This window comes from Amblyraja radiata, chromosome 4 (genome assembly GCF_010909765.2).
Source record: "Amblyraja radiata isolate CabotCenter1 chromosome 4, sAmbRad1.1.pri, whole genome shotgun sequence".
NCBI classification, from domain to species: Eukaryota; Metazoa; Chordata; class Chondrichthyes; order Rajiformes; family Rajidae; genus Amblyraja; species Amblyraja radiata.
Window position 1 is genome coordinate 90,540,758 of NC_045959.1, and position 20,815 is coordinate 90,561,572.

Below are 20,815 nucleotides of genomic sequence, written 5' to 3' on the forward strand. Positions count from 1 at the left end.
GAGATCTGGTCTGGAGCTGTGAGCATGCTGTCCAGTTGCAATAGGTGTAGTGACTGGACCCTCTGTGCAGATACAAGTGCCATCAACATGAGTGTTTTGAGCATAGATTGTTCCAGGTTGAGGGATCTGGCTGGTGGCCATCCCCTGAGGTATGTCAGGACCACACTGACATCCCATGTATGGGTGTACCTTGGTCTAGGTGTTAGAGTTGTAAATACCCTTCATTAGTTTGACCACCAGTGGTTGCGACCCCATGGCCTGTTGTCCTGGAGCTGGTTTTAAATAGACAGGCAGGGCACTTCTAGCTGTGTTGATGGCTCTGTAGCTGCGTCCTTCATCGTGGTGAAGGTTCGCCAGGAATTCCAGTACGTTGGTAACTGTAGCGGTTGAGTAGGTGATCCCTGTATCCAAGCAGTACTTCTCCCATTTTTTGATGCTGGACAAGTGCTGTTTTTTAGTGGATGTTCGGAGGGATGCTGACATGGTGTTGACGGTTTGTTATGATAATCCCAGTCCCAGAAGTGGTTTGTGCAGAATCTGCAACCCAGGAGTTTGATTTTTTCATGGCACGGGTGGCTTGTGCCCGACACTGGGTGTTAATAACTCTGGGTCACTGGGGAATACCATCGGAGCTTCAACAACCATGTCATGGAGTATTGGGAACCATGGCTGTGTTGGCCAGTCGGGTACTATCAAAATACCTGAAGCAGAGTCCATTTGTATTGTGCGTAGTCCCCAACTGATGAGGCAGAAGGAAGGAAATGCATAGAAGAAGAATTTCCCCAATCCAGCGCGAATGCATCTACCGCTGCTGCCTCAGGGTCTGGTTCCCAAGCGACATACATAGGTACCTGGTGATTTAGCCTTGATGCAAATAAATCGATATCTGGCGTGCCACATTGCTTGATAACATTTGCGAATTTTTTTGGGGGGGTTTTAACATCCATTCGATGTTGTCATTAAATTTACGTGACCTGGTGTCTGCCACTGTATTTAGCTTACCTGGCAGGTAAGTTGCTGATAGCCAAATATGTCTTTGGACACACCATTGCCAAATTGTGTTGACCAACTTGTCGCATGATACCGATTTTATGCCGCCCATATGGTTAATGTAGGCCACCACCGTAGTATTATCTATTTGTAACCGTACATGCAAGTGATGCATATTTATGTATATGCTTTTAAACCATAAAAGTCACCCAACATCTCTAGATAATTAATGCCCAGTGTAAGTGGTAACGATGACTCTGGGTTAGTCCATCTACTACTTGTGCTGGATATAGAGTTAGTTGCTCCCCAGCCTTGAGCACTGGCATCTGTTTGGATAACTGACGTAGGGTTAGTGATGATAATAGGCTGAAACTATGCCAAACGTTTTTTGCCCACCACTGTAGTTCTGATATTGCTTCAGTGGGTAACTTCATGACACGATCATAATGACCTGTATGTCGTTTTTGGTGCAAAGGTCCGAATTATGTAGCCGGAAATGCTGCTACCATTTTCCCAATTACTCTGTTACTTGTCGAGTAGTTGGTAGTTTGTTGACCATTAAATTGTTGCATGATTGTGCCAATTCAACTATTTTGTCTCTTGGCAATGTTACAGTCACGTAGACTGAATTAATTGTGAAACCCAAGTAGTCCATGATAGTGGATGGCTTCAACTTAGATTTATCTGGATGTAAGACAATCCCAGGGTTTCGAATAACTGTTTGGTAGCTGATACAGCTAACATAGTCAATTCCATGGTCTTGCCTACCATTTAAGATATCATCAAGATATGCCATGACAATATGTTTTTGTCTTCTGAATATTGCCAGAGCTGGTTCTAGTGTCTTGGTGAACAATCTTGGGCTGATGTGAACCCATTGGGTAACGCTTTAAACTGCTATAGCTGCCCCATCCAGGTAAATTTCAGGTATCTGCGATGATCCTTGTGAATGGTACTAAATAGTAAACATCTTTAAGATGAATGCTTGCCATGAAGTATCCTTTGGAATTTAGTTGTTTGGCAGTAACAACCGGTTCCATTTTGAAATGTATATACTTAACAAACATATTTAGTGAAGTTAAGTCAATGATGATGCGACATCCACCATCTTTTTTGGGTTTAGTGAATATATTTGATATGAATTGCACGGGTTCAGGTTTTCCCATGATACCCTTTGTAATTAGTCTCACCAGTTCAGCTTGTCCCTCTCGTTTCTTTAACGGAGAGGGGAAAAATACCCTCTGGGGTGAATGTTGACCTGGTGGCAATTTTTCTAGTATGAATTGTATTTGTATCCACTAATGCCATTGAGTATATACTGATCACTCGTGATAGACTCCCGTGTGTTAGTATTACTCTATATACTGGTAGGAACCAGACCCACCTACCTCCATGGTTATGGGTATTCTTCTGTTTTCCTGCCGGTCCAACGAGTGTTGCACGTCGTCTGACGTGGCGGTGACGTTGGGGGGTGGCACATTTTCCATGGGGTCCGCTCTGGGCCCTGGTCTAAAGAAGACTTTCGGTGATAGAATGCGGACCCCGAGCTTTCATCAGTCCCATATAGTAGATGTTGACTGATGGACGCGATGGGGTGCTGCTGCGTAGGAATTATTGTTTTTAGTTTGCTCGTCCCGGCCCTGCCCTCATGAGACCGAAAGTTTTGTAAAACCTCTTTCATGTCCTTCATATGCTTTGTGAGGTTTTTGCCAAAGAGCAGTGGGTCTGGCTCAGTGGCTGGGGTATGCACAACCCCGCAAATGTAGGATTTTTATGGCAGGTCTTATGGTTTGTTTACGAAGGTTGTGGTCATCTCCGTATTTGTCCACGGAACGAGGAAAAACGATGTGATGGCTGACGTCAGGCTTTTAACGGCCTCCTGCACGTGGGGTTGCCACGTAGCTGTCCACCACACCTAGCAGCTCTTCCTGTTCCTGCACCCCTTGCATACTCCCGAGATCTTCAGCCATTGCCCCTGTTCTTGACCAGCCTAGTCCTGGTCACCAAAGCTACCCTCGGGTAAGGAGGAAGCAATGGACAGTGCACAAGGCACTGTGGAGGGAGTGCCTGAACTCCCCCTGCGAGAGCGCCCCTCACGAAGCACGTCTCGCTGGAGCTCCTGCTCCAAGAGCCGCTCCATGCGGCTCAGGCGGCTGTCTCCCCTCCCCGTGCGGGTGGATAGACGTCCCCGTCCGACAAGTCAGAGCCACTGGCCGGATGCCTCTTCCATGGCTTTACTTCCAGCCCGCTGCTCAGGCGCTAGCGGGGCTGGGCTCGGCGCGGTGTCGGGGTATAGCGGACCGCCCGGTAAGCGGTCCTACCACCTTGTTGCTGCCCCAGCGAGATGGAACGCTCCTCCGTGGAGTCGAGCGGGGGGCAGGTCTGTTCAGGCGGCTGTCTCTTTACCCCCGTGCGGGCGGAAAGACGTCCCGTCCGACAATTCGGAGCCACTGGCCGGACGCCTCTTCCGTGGCGTTACTTCCAGCACGCTGCTCAGGCTCTAGCAGGGCTGGGCTCGGCACGGTGTCGGGATAGCGGAGCGCCGGGTAAGCGGTCCTGCCGCCTTGATGCTGCCCCCCCCCCAGATGGAACGCTCCTCCGTGGAGTCGAGCGGGGGACAGGTTTGTTCAGTTGCTGCCCCCCCCCAGATGGAACGCTCCTCCGTGGAGTCGAGCGGGGGACAGGTTTGTTCTAGAGCCTTTGTTCGCTGCCTGAAAGCAGAAGGCTCCCTGTGAAAGAAAAACCCGACCTCAGCTTACCTGACGGTCCGTTCTTTCACCTCCGTAGCGGGAGCGCCTGACTCCAGATGTGCCGCTGTTGCTCTGCTGAACGTAATGCCGCGCATGCGTGCTGAGCGGGTTCTTCACGGAATCACTCACGTGACTCCGAAGTAAAATCTGAAACAAAATATGAAAACGTTTAAACTCAGCAAGTAATGGCCCTGTCCCACTTACTCGACTTTCTCAGCGACTGCCGACACCTGTCATAGCTCGTTGCAGGTCACCAAAATTTTCAACATGTTGAAAATCCCGCGGCAACCAGAAAGACGCTACGACTCTTTGGGCGACTGAGAAGACTACTCACGACCACACAGGCGACACCCTGGTGACATGTCGCGGGGTGAAGCCTGTATGGTCATGAGTAGTCACCCAAAGAGTCGTACTTTGTTCTGGTCGCCGCTGGATTTTCAACATGTTGAACATTTTCGGCAACCTGAAACGACCTATGACAGGTGGCAGCAGTCGCCGAAAAAGTCACAAACATGGGACAGGCCCATAAAGAACTAAGATAATGTTTTTGTTAGGATGAAAGCCACAAACATGTTTAATGGGTCTGTTTGTATTCTCCACGGATGCATTCTATGTAACCTGTTGACAACCTAATGTCCTTAACAGTTTTACTAAGTATTGCTTGTCTTCTTATCGAGTCCACATCACAAGATTAGAAATTGTTCAGCCAGAGCTGAGCACACTTCTCGGCATCTGCATACAAAGGCATCTTGTGCTTCTTTTGCGTAGTGGTGGAAAGATTGGTGGAAACAGGGCCGCGACGTGAACGCTCTTTCCTTGACCCCATGCTGCTAGTAAGCTAGCAACATTTGAGTGCCAAATTACTCAAAAAATTGTAATTAAAAAAAACATTGTTATTCACATGAATTTATAGCAGCACCAAATGCAATAAACTACTTGACAACTATTCTTATTCTATAGTGAAATCCACGTTTCCTTGATTTTACATTAAGATCAAAGTCATTGTTCTAGTTTGAATCCTTCGGAGAGAGAGAGAAGGGAAACTAAAGGTTTAATATTAGTTGTTTCTCAGACAGATTAACAATATGAGCAAAAAAAAATGCAGATCTGGATATCTGAAACAAGAGAAAACGCTATGATAAAAAATGCGACACCATTCTCTTTCAGCTGGTGCCACCTTCACTTGTATTATTCAATCTCCCCTGGTGGCTTCCCTGGTAGCCGATCAAATACATTTCATTTGTTCAGTGTTTACAACTTAAAATATATTTTATTTCTAACCTTGATTTTTGATTTGCTTGATTAAAAGAAACAGCGATAAATAGGGTCTTTGGCCGAGAATCCACTGGCTATTGATCAACCAATCACACTAGTTCTATTTTATCCCACTTTCGTGCCAACTCCCTACACACAAAGGGCAATTTACAGAGGCCAATTAACCTACAAACCTGCATGTCTTTGGGGTGTGGGAGGACACCGGAGCACCCAGAGGAAACACAGGAAGAATGTGTGAACTCCACACAAATAACACTCAAGGTCAGGATCAAACCTGGGTGACTGACATTGTGAGGCAGCAGCTCAACCAGTTGCACCACTGCATCACCCTTAGTTTTGATGAAAGATCATCTATATTACTAAAAGTAAGATCTTGACCACTTCCTGTATTTCTGTTTCATGATTTTTGAAAAAACGCTGCCAATTACAGCTGTGATTTTTGGCCATCTTACTCCGCTGCGCAGGACAAGAGGATTTTCCCATCGATGAAAAATAAAAGAGTAATGAATGTTTAAAAAATGTTGACATTCTCTCTGCTGCACCTGCTGGTGGGAAGGGGGGAGGGTCTATAAAACCCAGAAGTGTTGTGCCTCACTCAGTCTCTGCAAGATGGTGGAAGGGAGAGGGTCACATCTCTCTGAGCTGTGAATAACACTGAACACATGTCTACTCAACTGTGAGTGCCCTTAATGTGGTTTGAAAATGAAAATGTGGTTGCTTTGAAATGCTGCACTGCAAATGGTTGTTGGTGGTGGTAACTGCTTTGAAATGCTGCACTGCAAATGGTTGTTGGTGGTGGTAACTGCTTTGAAATGCTGCACTGCAAATGGTTGTTGGTGGTGGTAACTTGACAACTTCCTGTTTGCACTGTATATAGATTTTAGATAAAACGCTACCACTTACGGCTGTGATTTTTGGCCATCTTATTCAGTCCCCCTCCACTCATCAGGTGTAGAGTATTCAACCAGTCCCTTCAGGCCACAATATCCATACTAACACTCCAGAAAGCCCCTTGTGTTTAAGAAGGAAATGCAGATGCTGGAAAATCGAAGGTAGACAAAAGCGCTGGAGAAACTCAGCGGGTGCAGCAGTATCTATGGAGCGAAGGAAATAGGCAATGTTTCGGGCCGAAATCCTTCTTCAGACTGATGTAGGGTGGGGGGGGGGGGGCAGGGAGAAGAAAGGAGAAAGAAAGAGGAGGAGCCCGAGGGCTGAGGGAGAGCCGAGAAGGGGAGGAGACAGCAAGGACTACCGGAAATTGGAGAAGTCAATGTTTATGCCGCTAGGGTGCAAATTTCCCAAGCGGAATACGAGGTGCTGCTCCTCCAATTTCCGGTGGTGCTCACTCTGGCCATGGAGGAGGCCCAGGACAGAAAGGTCGGATTCGGAATGGGAGGGGGAGTTGAAGTGCTGAGCCACAGGGAGATTTTAGGTTGGTTAATGCGGACTGAGCGGAGATGTTTGGCGAAACGATCGCCAAGCCTATGCTTGGTCTCATCGATATAGATCAGCTGACATCTAGAGCAGCGGATGCAATAGTTGAGGTTGGAGGAGATGCAGGTGAATGCATCTGTCGCACCTGGAACCACTGCTTGGGTCCTTGAATGGAGTCGAGGGGGGAGGTAAAGATCTACACCTCTATCCCCTACCAGGAGGGTCTCAAAGCCGTCCGGTTCTTCCTCGACCGGAGAACCAACCAATTCCCGTCGACAGATATTCTCCTCCGCCTAGTGGAGCTGGTCCTTACCCTTAATAACCTCGTTTGACTCCTCCCATTTCCTCCAAATACAAGGCGTAGCTATGGGCGAATCCTTGTTCGAAGCGTACCAGGGCCGCATACCTGACCTCTACCTCCGCTACATCGACAATTGCATTGATGCTACCTCTTGCACCCACACACAACTGACTGACTTCATCCGCTTCTTCCACTAACTTCCACTCAAATACACCTGGCCCATTTCCGACACTGCCCTACCATTTCTTGACCTCACTATCTCCATCGCAGGTGGTAGACTTCTGACCGACATCCACTATAAACCCACTGACTCCCATGGCTATCTAGACTACACTTCTTCCCACCCTGCTTCCTGTAAGGACTCCATCCCCTATTCCCAATTCCTCCGTCTATGCCGCATTTGCCCGCAGGATGAGGTGTTCCACACCAGGGTATCGGAAATGTCCTCATTCTTCAGGGAACGGGGGTTCCCCTACCCCAATATAGATGAGGCTCTCACTAGGGTCTCTTCAATACCCCGTAACACTGCTCTCTCTCCCTACCCCCCCCCACTCGAAACAAGGGCAGAGTCCCCTAGTCCTCACCTTTCACCCCAATAGCCGTCACATACAACAAATAGTCCTCCGTCATTTTCGCCACCTCCAACGTGACCCCACCACTCGCCACATCTTCCCATCTCCCCCCCCTGTCAGCTTTCCACAAAGACCGCTCCCTTCGTAACTCCCTGGTCAATTCTTTCCTTCCCTCCCGCACCACCCCTTCCCCGGGCACTTTCCCTTGCAACCGCAAGAGATGCTATACTGGTCGCTTTACCTCCCCCCTCGACTCCATTCAAGGACCCAAGCAGTCGTTCCAGGTGCAACAGAAGTTCACCTGCATCTCCTCCAACCTCATCTATTGCATCCGCGGATCTAGATGTCAGCTGATCTACATCGGTGAGACAAAGCGTAGGCTTGGATATCGTTTTGCCGAACACCTCCGCTCCGTCCGCACTAACCAACCTGATCTCCCTGTGGCTCAGCAGTTCAACTCCCCCTCCCATTCCGAATCCGACCTTTCTGTCCTGGGCCTCCTCCATGACCAGAGTGAGCACCACCGGAAATTGGAGGAGCAGCACCTCATATTCCGCTTGGGCAGTTTGCACCCTAGCAGCATAAACATTGACTTCTCCAATTTCCGGTAGTCCTTGCTGTCTCCTCCCCTTCTCAGCTCTCCCTCAGCCTCGGGCTCCTCCTTTTCCTTTCTCCTTTCTTCTCCCCAGACCCCCCACCCTACATCAGTCTGAAGAAGGGTTTCGGCCCTAAACGTTGCCTATTTCCTTCACTCCATAGATGCTGCTGCACCCGCTGTGTTTCTCCAGCACTTTTGTCTACCTCCAGAAATCCCCCCCCCCCACTGGCCACAAATATTGGAATTGGTGGAGAGGTGGAATGTTGGGGGACCAGCCCTCCCGTGTGAACATGGAACCCAACGGGTCCCACTTAGTCTAGTCTATCTTAAATGTCAACTAAATTTCTTTATCCACAGAATCTGCCTGACTTGTTTTTTCTCTCAAGTATTCTATTTTTATTGACAACAACATTATCTTTGTAGCTGGGATGATCAAATCAACAATCATTCAACTTGACTGGATGTGTTATTATTGATTCTGTAGGAAAAGTGCAGACCCTTTGTAAAAAAAAAAGTGAAAACACTATGGCCAATTCAGTAAATTAGAAAAATACATGACTTTGTTCTTTTCACTTTCAGCACGGTTGTCCTATCTCCTGTCTCAGTTTCAACCAACATCGATTAAAGCAGCACCTGGAAAGCCAGGGTCTCCTGGTCCACCAGGGAATGATGGATTTCTGGGGAGACCTGGTGTTCCAGGAGAACCTGGCCTGCATGGAGAACCTGGCCTAGAGGGAGCCAGAGGACCAGTAGGTCCAAAAGGTACCCATATTTAGTTTTAAAAGTCACTTGAATGACTATGGTTTAGAAGCAAAGAAACAAATGTTTTATTTTAAACTATAATCTTAAATAGCATTTATTTTAAAATGATTTGATTGTCCCCATGTTGAGACAAAGGCCTTGATTTACTTATCAATGATATTTTTATATCTGCAAAATGATATGTCAATATTTTACAAATCCAAACTCTTAAATAAGATTGAGCTTTTTGACGTATATAAAAACATGAGGGACATGGATTAAGGGAACACTTGCAGTCTTTTTGCCAGAGGGCACAGGCTTAAGATGGGATAGATTGAAGAGAAACCTCAGGAGCAACCTTTTACTCGGAGCATAGTGCATATCTGGAAGAGGCTGCGAGAGAAAGCGACAGCAGCGGATACAATTGTGACATTTAAAAACATTTCAACAGATATATGGATCAGAGGGATATGACCAAATACAGGCAAATTGGACTCACTGTTAGACATGCTGGACACAGGGTCTGTTTCCATGCTGTATATCTCTATGGCTATGACTTAGATGGTGGCTCCTCATTTTCTGTTGGGGGAAGCGGAGTGCTCACTGGTGTAGAAAAATGTTTAATTATTGCAACATTATTTTGTAATAACTGCTTTAATATTTGCAGGTGATAAAGGTACTAAAGGTGAACATGGGGCAACAGGCATTGGACAGAGGGGTGATCATGGTCTGCCAGGTCCTCCAGGTAAAACCTAGTTTATTTTACTTCTATAACATTGCTGAATATTATAAATTATAAATATGATCTAAAAATAGCAGCAGTAAAGTGATATTAGGATCCTGCATTTTTAGACAACGTGTTATGTGCTGTTTGATGATAATGGGAGAATAAATTAGGATAAGTGTAGGGTTAATGTTAATGCATGCTTGATGGTCAGTTGAAGAGTCTCCTAAATTATGCTGGATAAATGTACTTTACAGATGGAAATACACGCTAGAATAAGTCTTGTGAATGTTTTTTACAATCATTCCAGTGATTAAAAATCTTGAATATTACTCATTGATCAGAACACTATTGTGTGATGGAAACACTGGATTATTATTGGTTGAATCTGAGTTCCTCTTGTTCATACATATTATGGTTATATTATTAATCTTCCAATTAGATTTGTTGTTTGTGCCTCTACATTGGTTAGATCACATTGAGTCTATTATGATTGCCAGCTCTTTTTCAAAGTTTCCTCACTGCTATTTAAGAACTGCGTACCTCACCCATCTTCCTCCTTTTGTTCAAACCTTCACATATCAGAACTCACCCAGAGAGTTGTGAATCTGTGGCATTCCCTGCTACAGAAGGCAGTGGAGGTCAATTCACTGGATGTTTTCAAGAGAGAGTTAGATATAGCTCTTCGGGCCAACGGAATCAAGAGATACAGGGAGAAAGCAGGAACGGGGTACTGATTTTGGATGAATAGCCATGATCATATTGAATGGCGGTACTGGCTCGTAGGACCGAATATCCTACCCCTGCACCTATTTTCTATATTTCTATGTTTAACGAAACTGCAATTATAAGTTGTGTTTCACATTTATAGGCATTGCGGGAACACCTGGCTATGGAAAAGATGGAATACCTGGTACACCAGGCCCACAAGGAGAGCCCGGCATACCTGGCAGTGCTGGTCCACAGGGACCCCCTGGGCGGAATGGAAACTGTGATCTTGCGCAGTGTGCTTACTATGCAAGCATGGCCAGTCGGCCAGCCAATCAAAAAGGACCTTAAACCAAGATCAGAAGCGTTTGGTAAAATTGAAGGACTGAGGTTGTTGGCTTAAAACACATTGATAATTAGCAACCTGAACAAAGATCACTGCAAGCACACTAGCTGCTGGCCAGTTGTGTTTTCAGACGTTACTTTCCTCTCATTGGAGACTTGTACTGTGTCCCAACCATTAAGCACACGTGTAGATTCATTCTGCAAATCTGCACCAGCACTTGTGACTTAACTGTGTGGTTTTAAAGCTTATTAACTATGCATATTTTCAAGCTCTGCAGCTATTTTCCACGAGACTTTCATCTCAACTACACAACATTCTGGTGTGACACTACATGGTGCAATTTACAATCTCTGGCCCATTCAGTTGTTGTGATTGATTTCAGTGTTAAATAAAAGTAACACTAAATGTGCAGATTTCCACATGCAATATTTAAAAGAAAATACCTCTTGAAGGGGAGATAAATCTCACTTTACAAAAATTATATATTTGAATTTACAATCGTATATATTTTACTAATCGTAGAATATTAAATGTACATTTTCAGCATGAAATAGTAATATTTGGCATTGTTAATAGTTTTAATACTTGTGCCTTCATTTACTCTCCTGTGGTCTCTTTAGTTTTTAAACAAATTAAAATATTAATTTATTTTGCTCTTCAAGTTAAAGGATACTGGTATTGAGAATGGAACTCTTCGCATTCAACACCAGTTTCTGCATCAAGCCATCTCTGGTCAAGTACACTTGTGCCCAATGCAGAGTAAAGTTCAATCTTCTCTGCCTAAATGCTGCATCAAACTCCCATTTCAAAAGAGTACCCCGCTAGTTTCTTCATTGGTACTAAAACATCGTTCCTGGTCACTAAAAGTATTATATAACAGCATCAACAAATGATATTCTCTAAATGTTATTCTAATAAAGTCAAAGTTTAGTTACAACTAGACCAACACACGGGAGGCCTGGTTCCCCTAACACAATGTTCCAGCACTCATCCATTCCCCCAACTACGCAGGGGAGGCTCATTGCCCCTTATTCACCCTCCCTCATTAAACGTATAAATAAATGCTTGCTGCCAGGAATAATAAAAAAATGCACCCTCCCTCATTAAACTTTTAAAAAAATCCTTGCTGCCAGGAATATTAAAAAAGGGATAATAATAATAATAATACATTTTATTTATGGGCGCCTTTCAAGAGTCTCAAGGACAACATTGTAGCTTGCAATTGCACTTGCTAGGGCTGGCAGGACTCAGTGTCCTGTGATGGCAACATTGTAGCGAGCAGGGCTACAATCCCATTGTGACGTCATAACTATAAGTGCCAGTGGAGAGGGAAGAAATGTTTTCTCAAATTGGTGTTATGCAAATTTAAAAACGTGAATACCTTGTGAAATATATATACTATTACTAAAACTCTCATCTTGACCACTGCGATGTTTTAAAATCTGCGCAAAAACACTACCCTATTTCGCTAGGATTACTCGCCACTTACTCACTGTTGTCCTCTGCTCCAAGCCACCAAGTTTTGTTCCGATCGGTGGAAGATTACAAAAGTTATGATGGTTTAAAAAATCGTGAGATCAGCAGATTGGTCTTCCCGCCTGCCAGTCACCATGAACCCCTTCCGGCACCCGCTGGAGAATAAAGTCCCGGATGCCGGGTTGAGTCCGTGAGCATGTCCACAAGCTGCCCGTCCACAAGCCGCCCGTGCACAAGCCGCCGCCCGTCCACAAGCCGCCGAGAATAAAGCTGAAGCAGCGGAGTGTGGGCTATGCTCCGCGGGCGGGGTCAGGCTGTGTTCGTGGGTGGGAGCTGTGAGTACGACAGGCGCTGGGGACGGGAGCAGCTGAGTGAGTCCGGAGCCGTGTCCTGAAGCCAGGAGTGTGGTCGGAGCTGGGGCTGAGAACCCACACCTCCCCTCTTACACCCCCCCTCCCCTACACCCCCCCTTCCCCACACACACACCCTCTCCCCCACACACACCCTCCCACACACACACCCTTCCCCCACACACACACCCTGCCCCACACCCCTCCCCTCCCCCACACCCCTCCCCTCCCCCACACACCCCCTCCCTCACACACCCCCTCCCTCACACACACCCCTCACTAACACTCCCCTCCCAACACAACCCCTCCCCCACACCCCCTCCCTCACACACACCCCTCACTAACTCCCCTCCCCACACCACCCCTCCCCCATCTCCCCCACAACCCCCCCTCCCCAACACCCCCCTCCCTCACACACACTCCTCCCCCATACCCTTCCTCCCCCCACACTACCCCGCCTCCCCCCCACACACCCCTCCCCCACACCCCCTCCCCCACACAACCCCCGTCCCCCTCACACACATCCTCCCCCACACTCAATCCTCCCCCACACACACACCCTCCCCCACATCCCCCTCCCCTCCCCCACATCCCCCCCCCCCCCAACAGGTCCCACTTAGTCTAGTATAAGATAAATCTGAACAAAACATGATACAAACCACCAAATTACAATTGTGAGTAAGGTGGTCCAAAATGAGTGTGCCGTTTTGGTGTAATTTGATGACATAACCGAATCAGAGATCACAGACAGGCACGCACGCGCACACACACACATAGAAACAAATAAGCTGAGAGTTTTAGTATAATAGTTAGATGTCCTGATATGACTGCATAATAGCATGATTACAACCACTAACTAGAGTTAAATTTTAAAACGTGCCGTTTAAAATCCATTTCCCAAACCAACAATCCTCACTAATGCTACACTATACTTTCCCATTTTCTCCAAACTTTTGAACGAGAAAAAATTATTTCTCCTCTTTAAATGGGGAGTTTAATTTCAGGACACAAAATTGCATGCCAGATCTTTGTAATTGAATAGAACAGCCAGCAGATCAGCAAGGATAGCTGTAACAGACACTCATTCTTTTGAATTCCAGGTGAGAGACTAAAGGGCCAGTCCCACTTTTTACATTTGTCTTTTTCAGCGACTGCCGACACCCGTCATAGGTCGTTACAGGTCGCCAAAAATGTTCAACATGTTGAAAATTCAGCGGCGACCAGAACAAGGTAACGACTCTTTGGGCGACTACTCACAACCATATAGGCTTCACCCCGCATTGCCAGGGTGTCGCCTGTATGGTCGTGAGTAGCCTCCTCAGTTACCCAAAGAGTAATAGCGTCTTTCTGGTCGCCGCTGAATTTTCAACATGTTGAACATTTTTGCTGACCTGCAACGACCTATGATGGGTGCCAGCAGTCGCCGAAAAAGTCAGGTAAGTGGGACAGGCCCTTGAATGCTTCAAGCAGTTATTTAATTCCTAAGTGTACTACTGGAGAAAGTAATTAAAAAATATATATATATATTCCTTTAAAGACAAATAATGTTTGTCTTGGGTCAATAACTATTGTTGGTGGTGGATAGTCTAAATTGGACTGCCTCTCATTGACAAGCTACCTTTGTCCAAATAGCATTCACCATCATTAATTCAATTTGTTACAAGCTTTTAGCCTTCAATGTATGGCATCAAAATGTGGCCGTGATTCGCTTTTATTCCTCAAAGCTGGGTTATTGGTCATCTTAAGACCACAAGAATTCCGACATCTCAACTATATCCGTTCTACAGCCAAATATGATCCTGCCTTTAACTACTTTCCACACAAAATAAAGTAGGATCCCTGAATGGTTTTATTTTTCTTACGTTTTATAATGAACTAATTTGTAGTCCACTTTTAATACAACTCTTTTGAGATATACTTTCTCATGACAAATATTGTCTGTATAGCTTGGTACTTCATGTATTAACTGATTAAACCTCTTGAATCCCTTGATCAGGTACATGTAAATATATAGAATTTTTAATCAATGATTAACATCAGTATTACTGATGATAAGCACAGTTGCAGAGTTGGAAAGATAAGATAATCAGCCTAAAGATACAAAAGGCTGAAGTAACTCGGCAGGACTGGAGAAAAAGAATAGGTGACGTTTCTGGTTGAGACCCTTCTTCAGACTGAGAGTCGGGAAAGGGGAACAAGATATATTAAACTAGTGTCTGCAGTTCCTCCCTACACAGATGATCAGCCTTATCCTAGCAAACGAGACAGAGGTAGATTCTCATGTGAATAAGTGGAGGATTGCCCACCTCCATTGTTCAATTAACAAATAATTTCAAACAAATATCAGAAACTATTATTTAATTAATCATATTTGGAAAAGCCTTGCACTATCTTTCAGACAGGAGACAGAAAACATAAGTTTGAGGACCTTTTCTTTGTAGTCCAAATTCTCCCATTTATGTGTAAATCCTGGAAAATATAGCTAGAAAAGATGTTGTGTCCTTATGCCACCTCACCATCTATCTTGTTCAATGATTCTTCTGGTGGATGGCAAAAATGCAACTGTGTTTCCTAACATATGCCTGCGTTAAATGCTGAATTCAGGGCAGCTAATCAGGCTGCCACGTTTACCATTCGGAGCTCAACCCTGGGATCATCAAGGGACTAATAGGATACCTGGGCAATTGCTCGTGGTCCAACCCCTATACATCACCCATTAACATAGAGGGAAATGTTTTCAGAATTAACCAATTTGGTCAGACAACCCAATAGTTTTATCCTCCCATTGCTGTTGTTCACAGTATGTCTTCACCACTTAACTGGATTTAATTTTAGTATAAAATGATACTCATTCCCCCACGATAATAACTACTGACCTAGGGAATTATATAACATCTGGAGATTCAGACCAGAGATATTTCCTGTCTCTTAATGCCCTCTGGCTGTGATAATACTTTATGTGCATGAATCTGTCATTAAAGTGTGATATTGTTTTCTCTAATAATATGAGGTATCATTGTAAGTATAATATAATGTTACTCCCCAACAAAGGTTCTCAACAGTTAGGAGGTTACAACAGAGCTCTGGCTGCAGAGGATTGCAAATATTCCATTAAAAAAAACTTTAGGCAAACCTACCATAAAAATATTCAAAGTGAACTAAAAGATATAATGAAGTGTGAATATATCTAAAGTGTGGCAAGGAGGTGGCATAAAGGGGTTAATTTTAAATAAAGTCACTATGGAATAGTTTCAGGCTAAATATAAAACAGTGGGCCATGGAGAGTCCATCAGATTCCTGGCATTGGGCCATGTTAAGAATTGTGTGATGCAAAAAAACATTGTATCGGTACATTTTAAATCATTATCAAAGCCAAAGCTTTCAATAGGTTGAGTTGTTCTCACAATTTAATTAATCAATTTTATTGAGTTGCCAGAATTGACAGCTGATAACCTTTTAGAAATTCAAAGCTTTGCTTTGGGGTACTTTAATCACATGGAGAGCTGATGTAATGGTATACAAGGCTGTTTTGGACACCTTCGCAGAAGGATATAATGAAAAGAGAATGCTGATCTTTATTTACAATTCAGAAAAGTGATTTAATTAACATATTTGAATTGTATAAATTTCCATATCAAATGTGTGAATTATTGTGGTGGCACAGAACTGTGAATGCCTTTTAAAGGATAAAACTCTCAAGGCTGATATGTTTTGCCTCAGATATATCTTAATTTGATATTGACCCTGAATGAAGACTATTATGTACTGGGTACATTTACATCTACCACAAATACCTGAGTTGAGAGTCAATATTTCCAAGAATGGATAAAAAATATAAAAGATATAGCATTCTCCTATATCATGCATCTACAAATATCCTATGTCATGCATCTACAAATATAGTTTGCAATGACCCTGAACCACAAGAAAAAAAGATTCGGAGGCCAATTATATCTTTTGATATTGGGAGGGACTAACTGCGGCCTTGGGACAGACCTTCTATTGTACATTGTATTTTAATGTTTTTTCTTTTGCAATTAATGATCAGAATTTTTACGTAAATGCTTCCAAATTTAACACAGCTTTGAAGTGCATTGGTCCCATTTCCAGCCTGATTGGGATTCTGCTTTCGCTATGTACTCCCTCGATAGCTGATCAACGAATAGTGTTCTTTTCAGGATAATTCTACGACAAAACTTACCTATATTACATCAAGCTGAATATTTTCTGATTGTACTTGACTTTGTTTATTGGACCTCTCTGTTCCTCTTAATTGGTTTGGTTTCCATGGTGCTTCTTTAACCCAGTTCAAACAAACTTTTACCAATGATACTAAATGCCTTAAAACTGCACCCACCCTTGTCTCTACCTGACATCTACAGGTTTCAGACGATACGTAAAAGTAACTAGTTAATTTACATCATCTATATTATTTTTATCAATCTATTTTAATTGGATACAGTAAATGACAGACACAATTACAAATCAATGTCCTTTTGTTTTGTTATGATTCTTATCCTGGCATTCTAAGAGACAGGTTAGAAATGGAACCTTCTCTATTCCATGGATGTGCAGGTTCTCGGCATTGATTTTGGTCCTTTCTGTTCTCCATCACTGCTTCCTGGCATGTCATGATTTGAAACATTAGAAGCATGAGTTTTCACATCCAAATGGAGACTTATTGCAGTGTTGCTGTTAAATTATTAGTTTTTAAATGGTTTGGTTTATTACTGTGCTTTGACAGTTTCAAACTACGTTGGTCTTTAAAAGAAAATCACTTCAACATGAGGCATCGTTTGCCTTATCCTAGAATGAGATTATTTTTCCTATGTACTGTAACTCATGGTGCTATTCCTTGAACACTTATGTGGAACTATTATTTGATTGTGTACATTTATGTGTATAAAATATAGTGTTTGAGTGACAAATGTTGTGTATAGCATGACATTATTGATGTATGAACTCTCTTTTTAAACCCAAACGTTTTAACCTTGTGAGGAGGAATGGTGGATGGTGAGGGGTAAATGTGGACTGATTTCAAAATCTAATCTAAATAGGAATGAGGTTAAAAATAGTAACGTACTATGTGCTACCCACTTCCAACTAAAATCCAACTTTCTGCCATTTTGGGCAGTCGATTTGATGGAATTTGATGGAATTTGAATTCACCTATATATTTAAGGTAACAATGTTCTGTGCTGCACACTCAACAAACAACTTAATTTACGGTCTTCAGCAAAACATTATACTAATATGATTAATCTGTAATGATATAAAAGTAATGGGTAGAGGTGGGTAGAGATGTGGGATCAGTTTGTTTTGAAATTGTGAACAATAGAGGAGCCAAGGCATGTGTTGGAGTAGTCTGTGGACTCCCAAAATATGACATCTCAATAGGTTAGAGCATCAGTGGGAAAATATAGAGACCATTTTTGAAGGGAATTGCAGTTATCGTGGAAGATTTTAATTTACATTTGGATTGGATAAAGTAATCTGGAATGGGTGTCACAGAGGAAGAATTAGTGGAATACGTCAGGGTTGCTTTTTGAGCAGCACATTGCAGAGCTTACTGGGAACAGGTAATGAGGAAGAATTAATGACGGACCTTGTGAGTAAAGATCCCCAAGGGAGTTGTGACCACAATATAATAGCATTCTAAATGCTGTTTGAGGATGAACACCATAGTCCATAATCAGTGTCCTCAATATAAATAAGGCAATTATAAAGGTATGAGGAAGGAATTATCTCGGTGAACTGTGTAATAAACAAGCTAAAAGATGGTTCAGTCGAAGAACTTTGGCAGGTTCAGGCATACCTTGGGTTATGTCAGATTTTCTTTCCTGAGAACTGCCTATAAACCAACTTCTCTGTCTGTCTTCTGCAGTAACCCAAACCGTATCGATCAACATATACCTACTATAATTGTTTTAATATCATGTCAAGATAGAGTAAGTGGTTTCCCGACTCTTTTAATCAAATAATTATTCCCTTTACTTTCACATCTTCCAAAGCCCACATTGATTAATCTGGCTGAGGTTTGATCTTAGCAAGTTCTTCGCTTAGTCCCTGACCTGGGGGGGTCGTCTTCTTCTTCTTCTTCTTCTTCTTCTTCTTCTTCTTCTTCTTCTTCTTCTTCTTCTTCTCCCTCTTCTTCTTCTCCCTCTTCTTCTTCTTCTCCTCCCTCTTCTTCTTCTTCTCCTCCCTCTTCTTCTTCTTCTTCTTCTCCTCCTCTTCTTCCTTCCTCCGCCTCTTCTTCCTTCCTCCTCCTCTTCTTCCTTCCTCCTCCTCTTCTTCCTTCCTCCTCCTCTTCTTCCTTCCTCCTCCTCTTCTTCCTTCCTCCTCCTCTTCTTCCTTCCTCCTCTTCCTCCTCCTCTTCCTACTCTTCCTCCTCCTCCCATTTGCCAGTTAAATCCTCAGAATGCCGTGGCTATGTTCTCATCTAACACTGACCAGGTGTTGATTATATGATCTTCCTTCACTGTGGTTCCCAACGCCTCTTCTAGGCCAGCAAAATATCCTCCCAGAACCTGCTGGGATACTAGAAGTTTTTCTGGCTGCTGCATTAAGGTATTGGAGGACCCATTAGTTGAACATTTTTATTCCTCTCTGAACTCTGGGTGTGTACCAGAACATTGGAAAGCAGCCAATGTGACCCCCCGTCTAACTGGACGGGAGAGACGTCGGTCAGCAAGCAGTGGGGGGGGGCATGATGATTCAGCGCAATGATTGGAGGAGGGAGGTGTCGGTCAGAGGCGGAAGTAGAGAGGTGGGACTGAGGATAGAGGGCGGTGATTGAAGGAGGGAGATGTCCTGGTGGAGCAAAGATCATAGAGCAGAGCTTGAATCGGCCCGTTCGCGGGGCCTTTCAACGCCCGGCCTGGCGCGGCATAAAATTGGCCGCGGGATCTTCCACCTCCCCACGGTCAAATTGCTGCATCGAAGCGATCGAGGCTCCCGATGTTGAAGCCCCCGCCGGGCAATGAAAGGCCCCGCGAATGGGCCGATTGAAGCCCCATGATTCAGGGCGGACGAAGCTGCTGTTGCTGGAGTTCGGAGTCGGTCACCAACCAGGTCATCTCCCGATGTGATCGTCCACAGGGCCCACGGCCGAAGCCTCGCGTGTGTGTATGTGCACCCACCAAGAAATTGTGTGTCCCCCATGTTTTGATAGCGATTTCCGCCCCTGCTGGGACCCCGGTTATTTATAAAATATATTAACGATTTAGACGAGGGAATTAAATGTGATATCTCCAAGTTTGTGGATGACACAAAGCTGGATGGCAGTGTGAGCTGCGATGAGGATGCTATGAGGCTGCAGGGTGACTTGGATAGGTTGGGTGAGTGGGAAGATGTATTGCAGATGCAGTGTAATGTGGAGAAATGTGAGGTTATCCACTTTGGTGGCAACAACAGGAAGGCAGATTATTATCTGAATGGTGTCAGATTAGGAAAAGGGGAGGTGAAACGAGACCTGGGAGTGCTTGTACATCAGTCACTGAAAGAATATATGCAGGTACAGCAGGCAGCCTTCATTGCGAGAGAATTTGAGTTTGCAGTTGTACAGGGCCCTGGTGAGACCACACCTGGAGTATTGTGTACAATTTTGGTCTCCTAATTTGAGGAAGGACATTATTGTTATTGAGGGAGTGCAGCGTAGGTTCAACAGGTTAATTCCCGGGATGGCAGGATTGACATATGAAAGAATGGGTCGACTGGACTTGTATTCACTGGAATTTAGAAGGATAAGAGGGGATCTTATAGAAACACATAAAATTCTTAAAGGATTGGACAGGCTAGATGCAGGTAAAAATGTTCCCAATGTTGGGGGAGTTCAGAACCAGAGGTCACAGTTTAAGAATAAGGGGTAGGCCATTTAGGACTAAGATGAGGAAAAACCTCTTCACCCAGGGTTGTGAATCTGTGGAATTCTCTGTAACAGAAGGCAGTGGAGGCCAATTCATTGGATGTTTTCAAGAACGTTAATTTAGCTCTTAGGGCTAAAGGAATCAAAGGATATGGGGAAACAGCAGGAATGGGGCACTGATTTTAGATGATCAGCCACGATCATATTGAATGGCGATGCTGGCTACTCCTGCACTTATTTTTCTATGTTTCGATGTTTCTATGAATAACAGTTTAATTGTAACATGGTGTATAATCCCTGTTTATAAAATATCACACCAAATTTTTACTTGCAATTAATGTAATAGTGTTCATCTACAAATAATAAACAGTAAAGGGCCTGTCCCACTTACGTGTCCTTGGCACGCAAATTACGCGACCTCGTGGTCGCATTGAGCCACGATGGTCCTGCGCGATTTCATGCGTACGCACAGCTGTCTGGAGCGCGTGACGTCATTTGAAGATTGACACAAAGCTGGAGTAACTCAGCGGGACCGGCAGCATCTCTGGAGAGAAGCAATGGGTGTCGCGCACAACTACATACCCCTCCGCGCTTCTCAGTGGGACCGGCCCTGCGCGACCATACGATGCCCGTGCGCCTCAACGCGTAATTTGCGTGCCAAGGCCACGTAAGTGGGACAGGCCCTT

General features: G+C 44.3%; 1 protein-coding gene and 1 long non-coding RNA gene across 2 annotated transcripts in view; both read left to right on the plus strand.

Moving 5' to 3' along the window:
* The window catches only part of col22a1 (collagen type XXII alpha 1 chain), a 266,647-nt gene extending 255,069 nt beyond the window's left edge, over positions 1 to 11,578 (plus strand). Inside the window, exons 62-64 of the mRNA XM_033019945.1 lie at positions 8,500 to 8,682; positions 9,329 to 9,406; positions 10,257 to 11,578. Coding sequence (XP_032875836.1) covers positions 8,500 to 8,682; positions 9,329 to 9,406; positions 10,257 to 10,444 — 449 coding nt within the window. The 3' untranslated portion in view covers positions 10,445 to 11,578. The remainder of the gene's footprint in view (positions 1 to 8,499; positions 8,683 to 9,328; positions 9,407 to 10,256) is intronic.
* Positions 11,579 to 13,518: 1,940 nt separating this feature from the next.
* Positions 13,519 to 17,193, plus strand: LOC116972368. Its single transcript, XR_004411789.1, has 2 exons — positions 13,519 to 15,535; positions 15,861 to 17,193. It is a non-coding gene; the product is annotated as an uncharacterized LOC116972368 (long non-coding RNA).
* Positions 17,194 to 20,815: the final 3,622 nt, after the last annotated feature.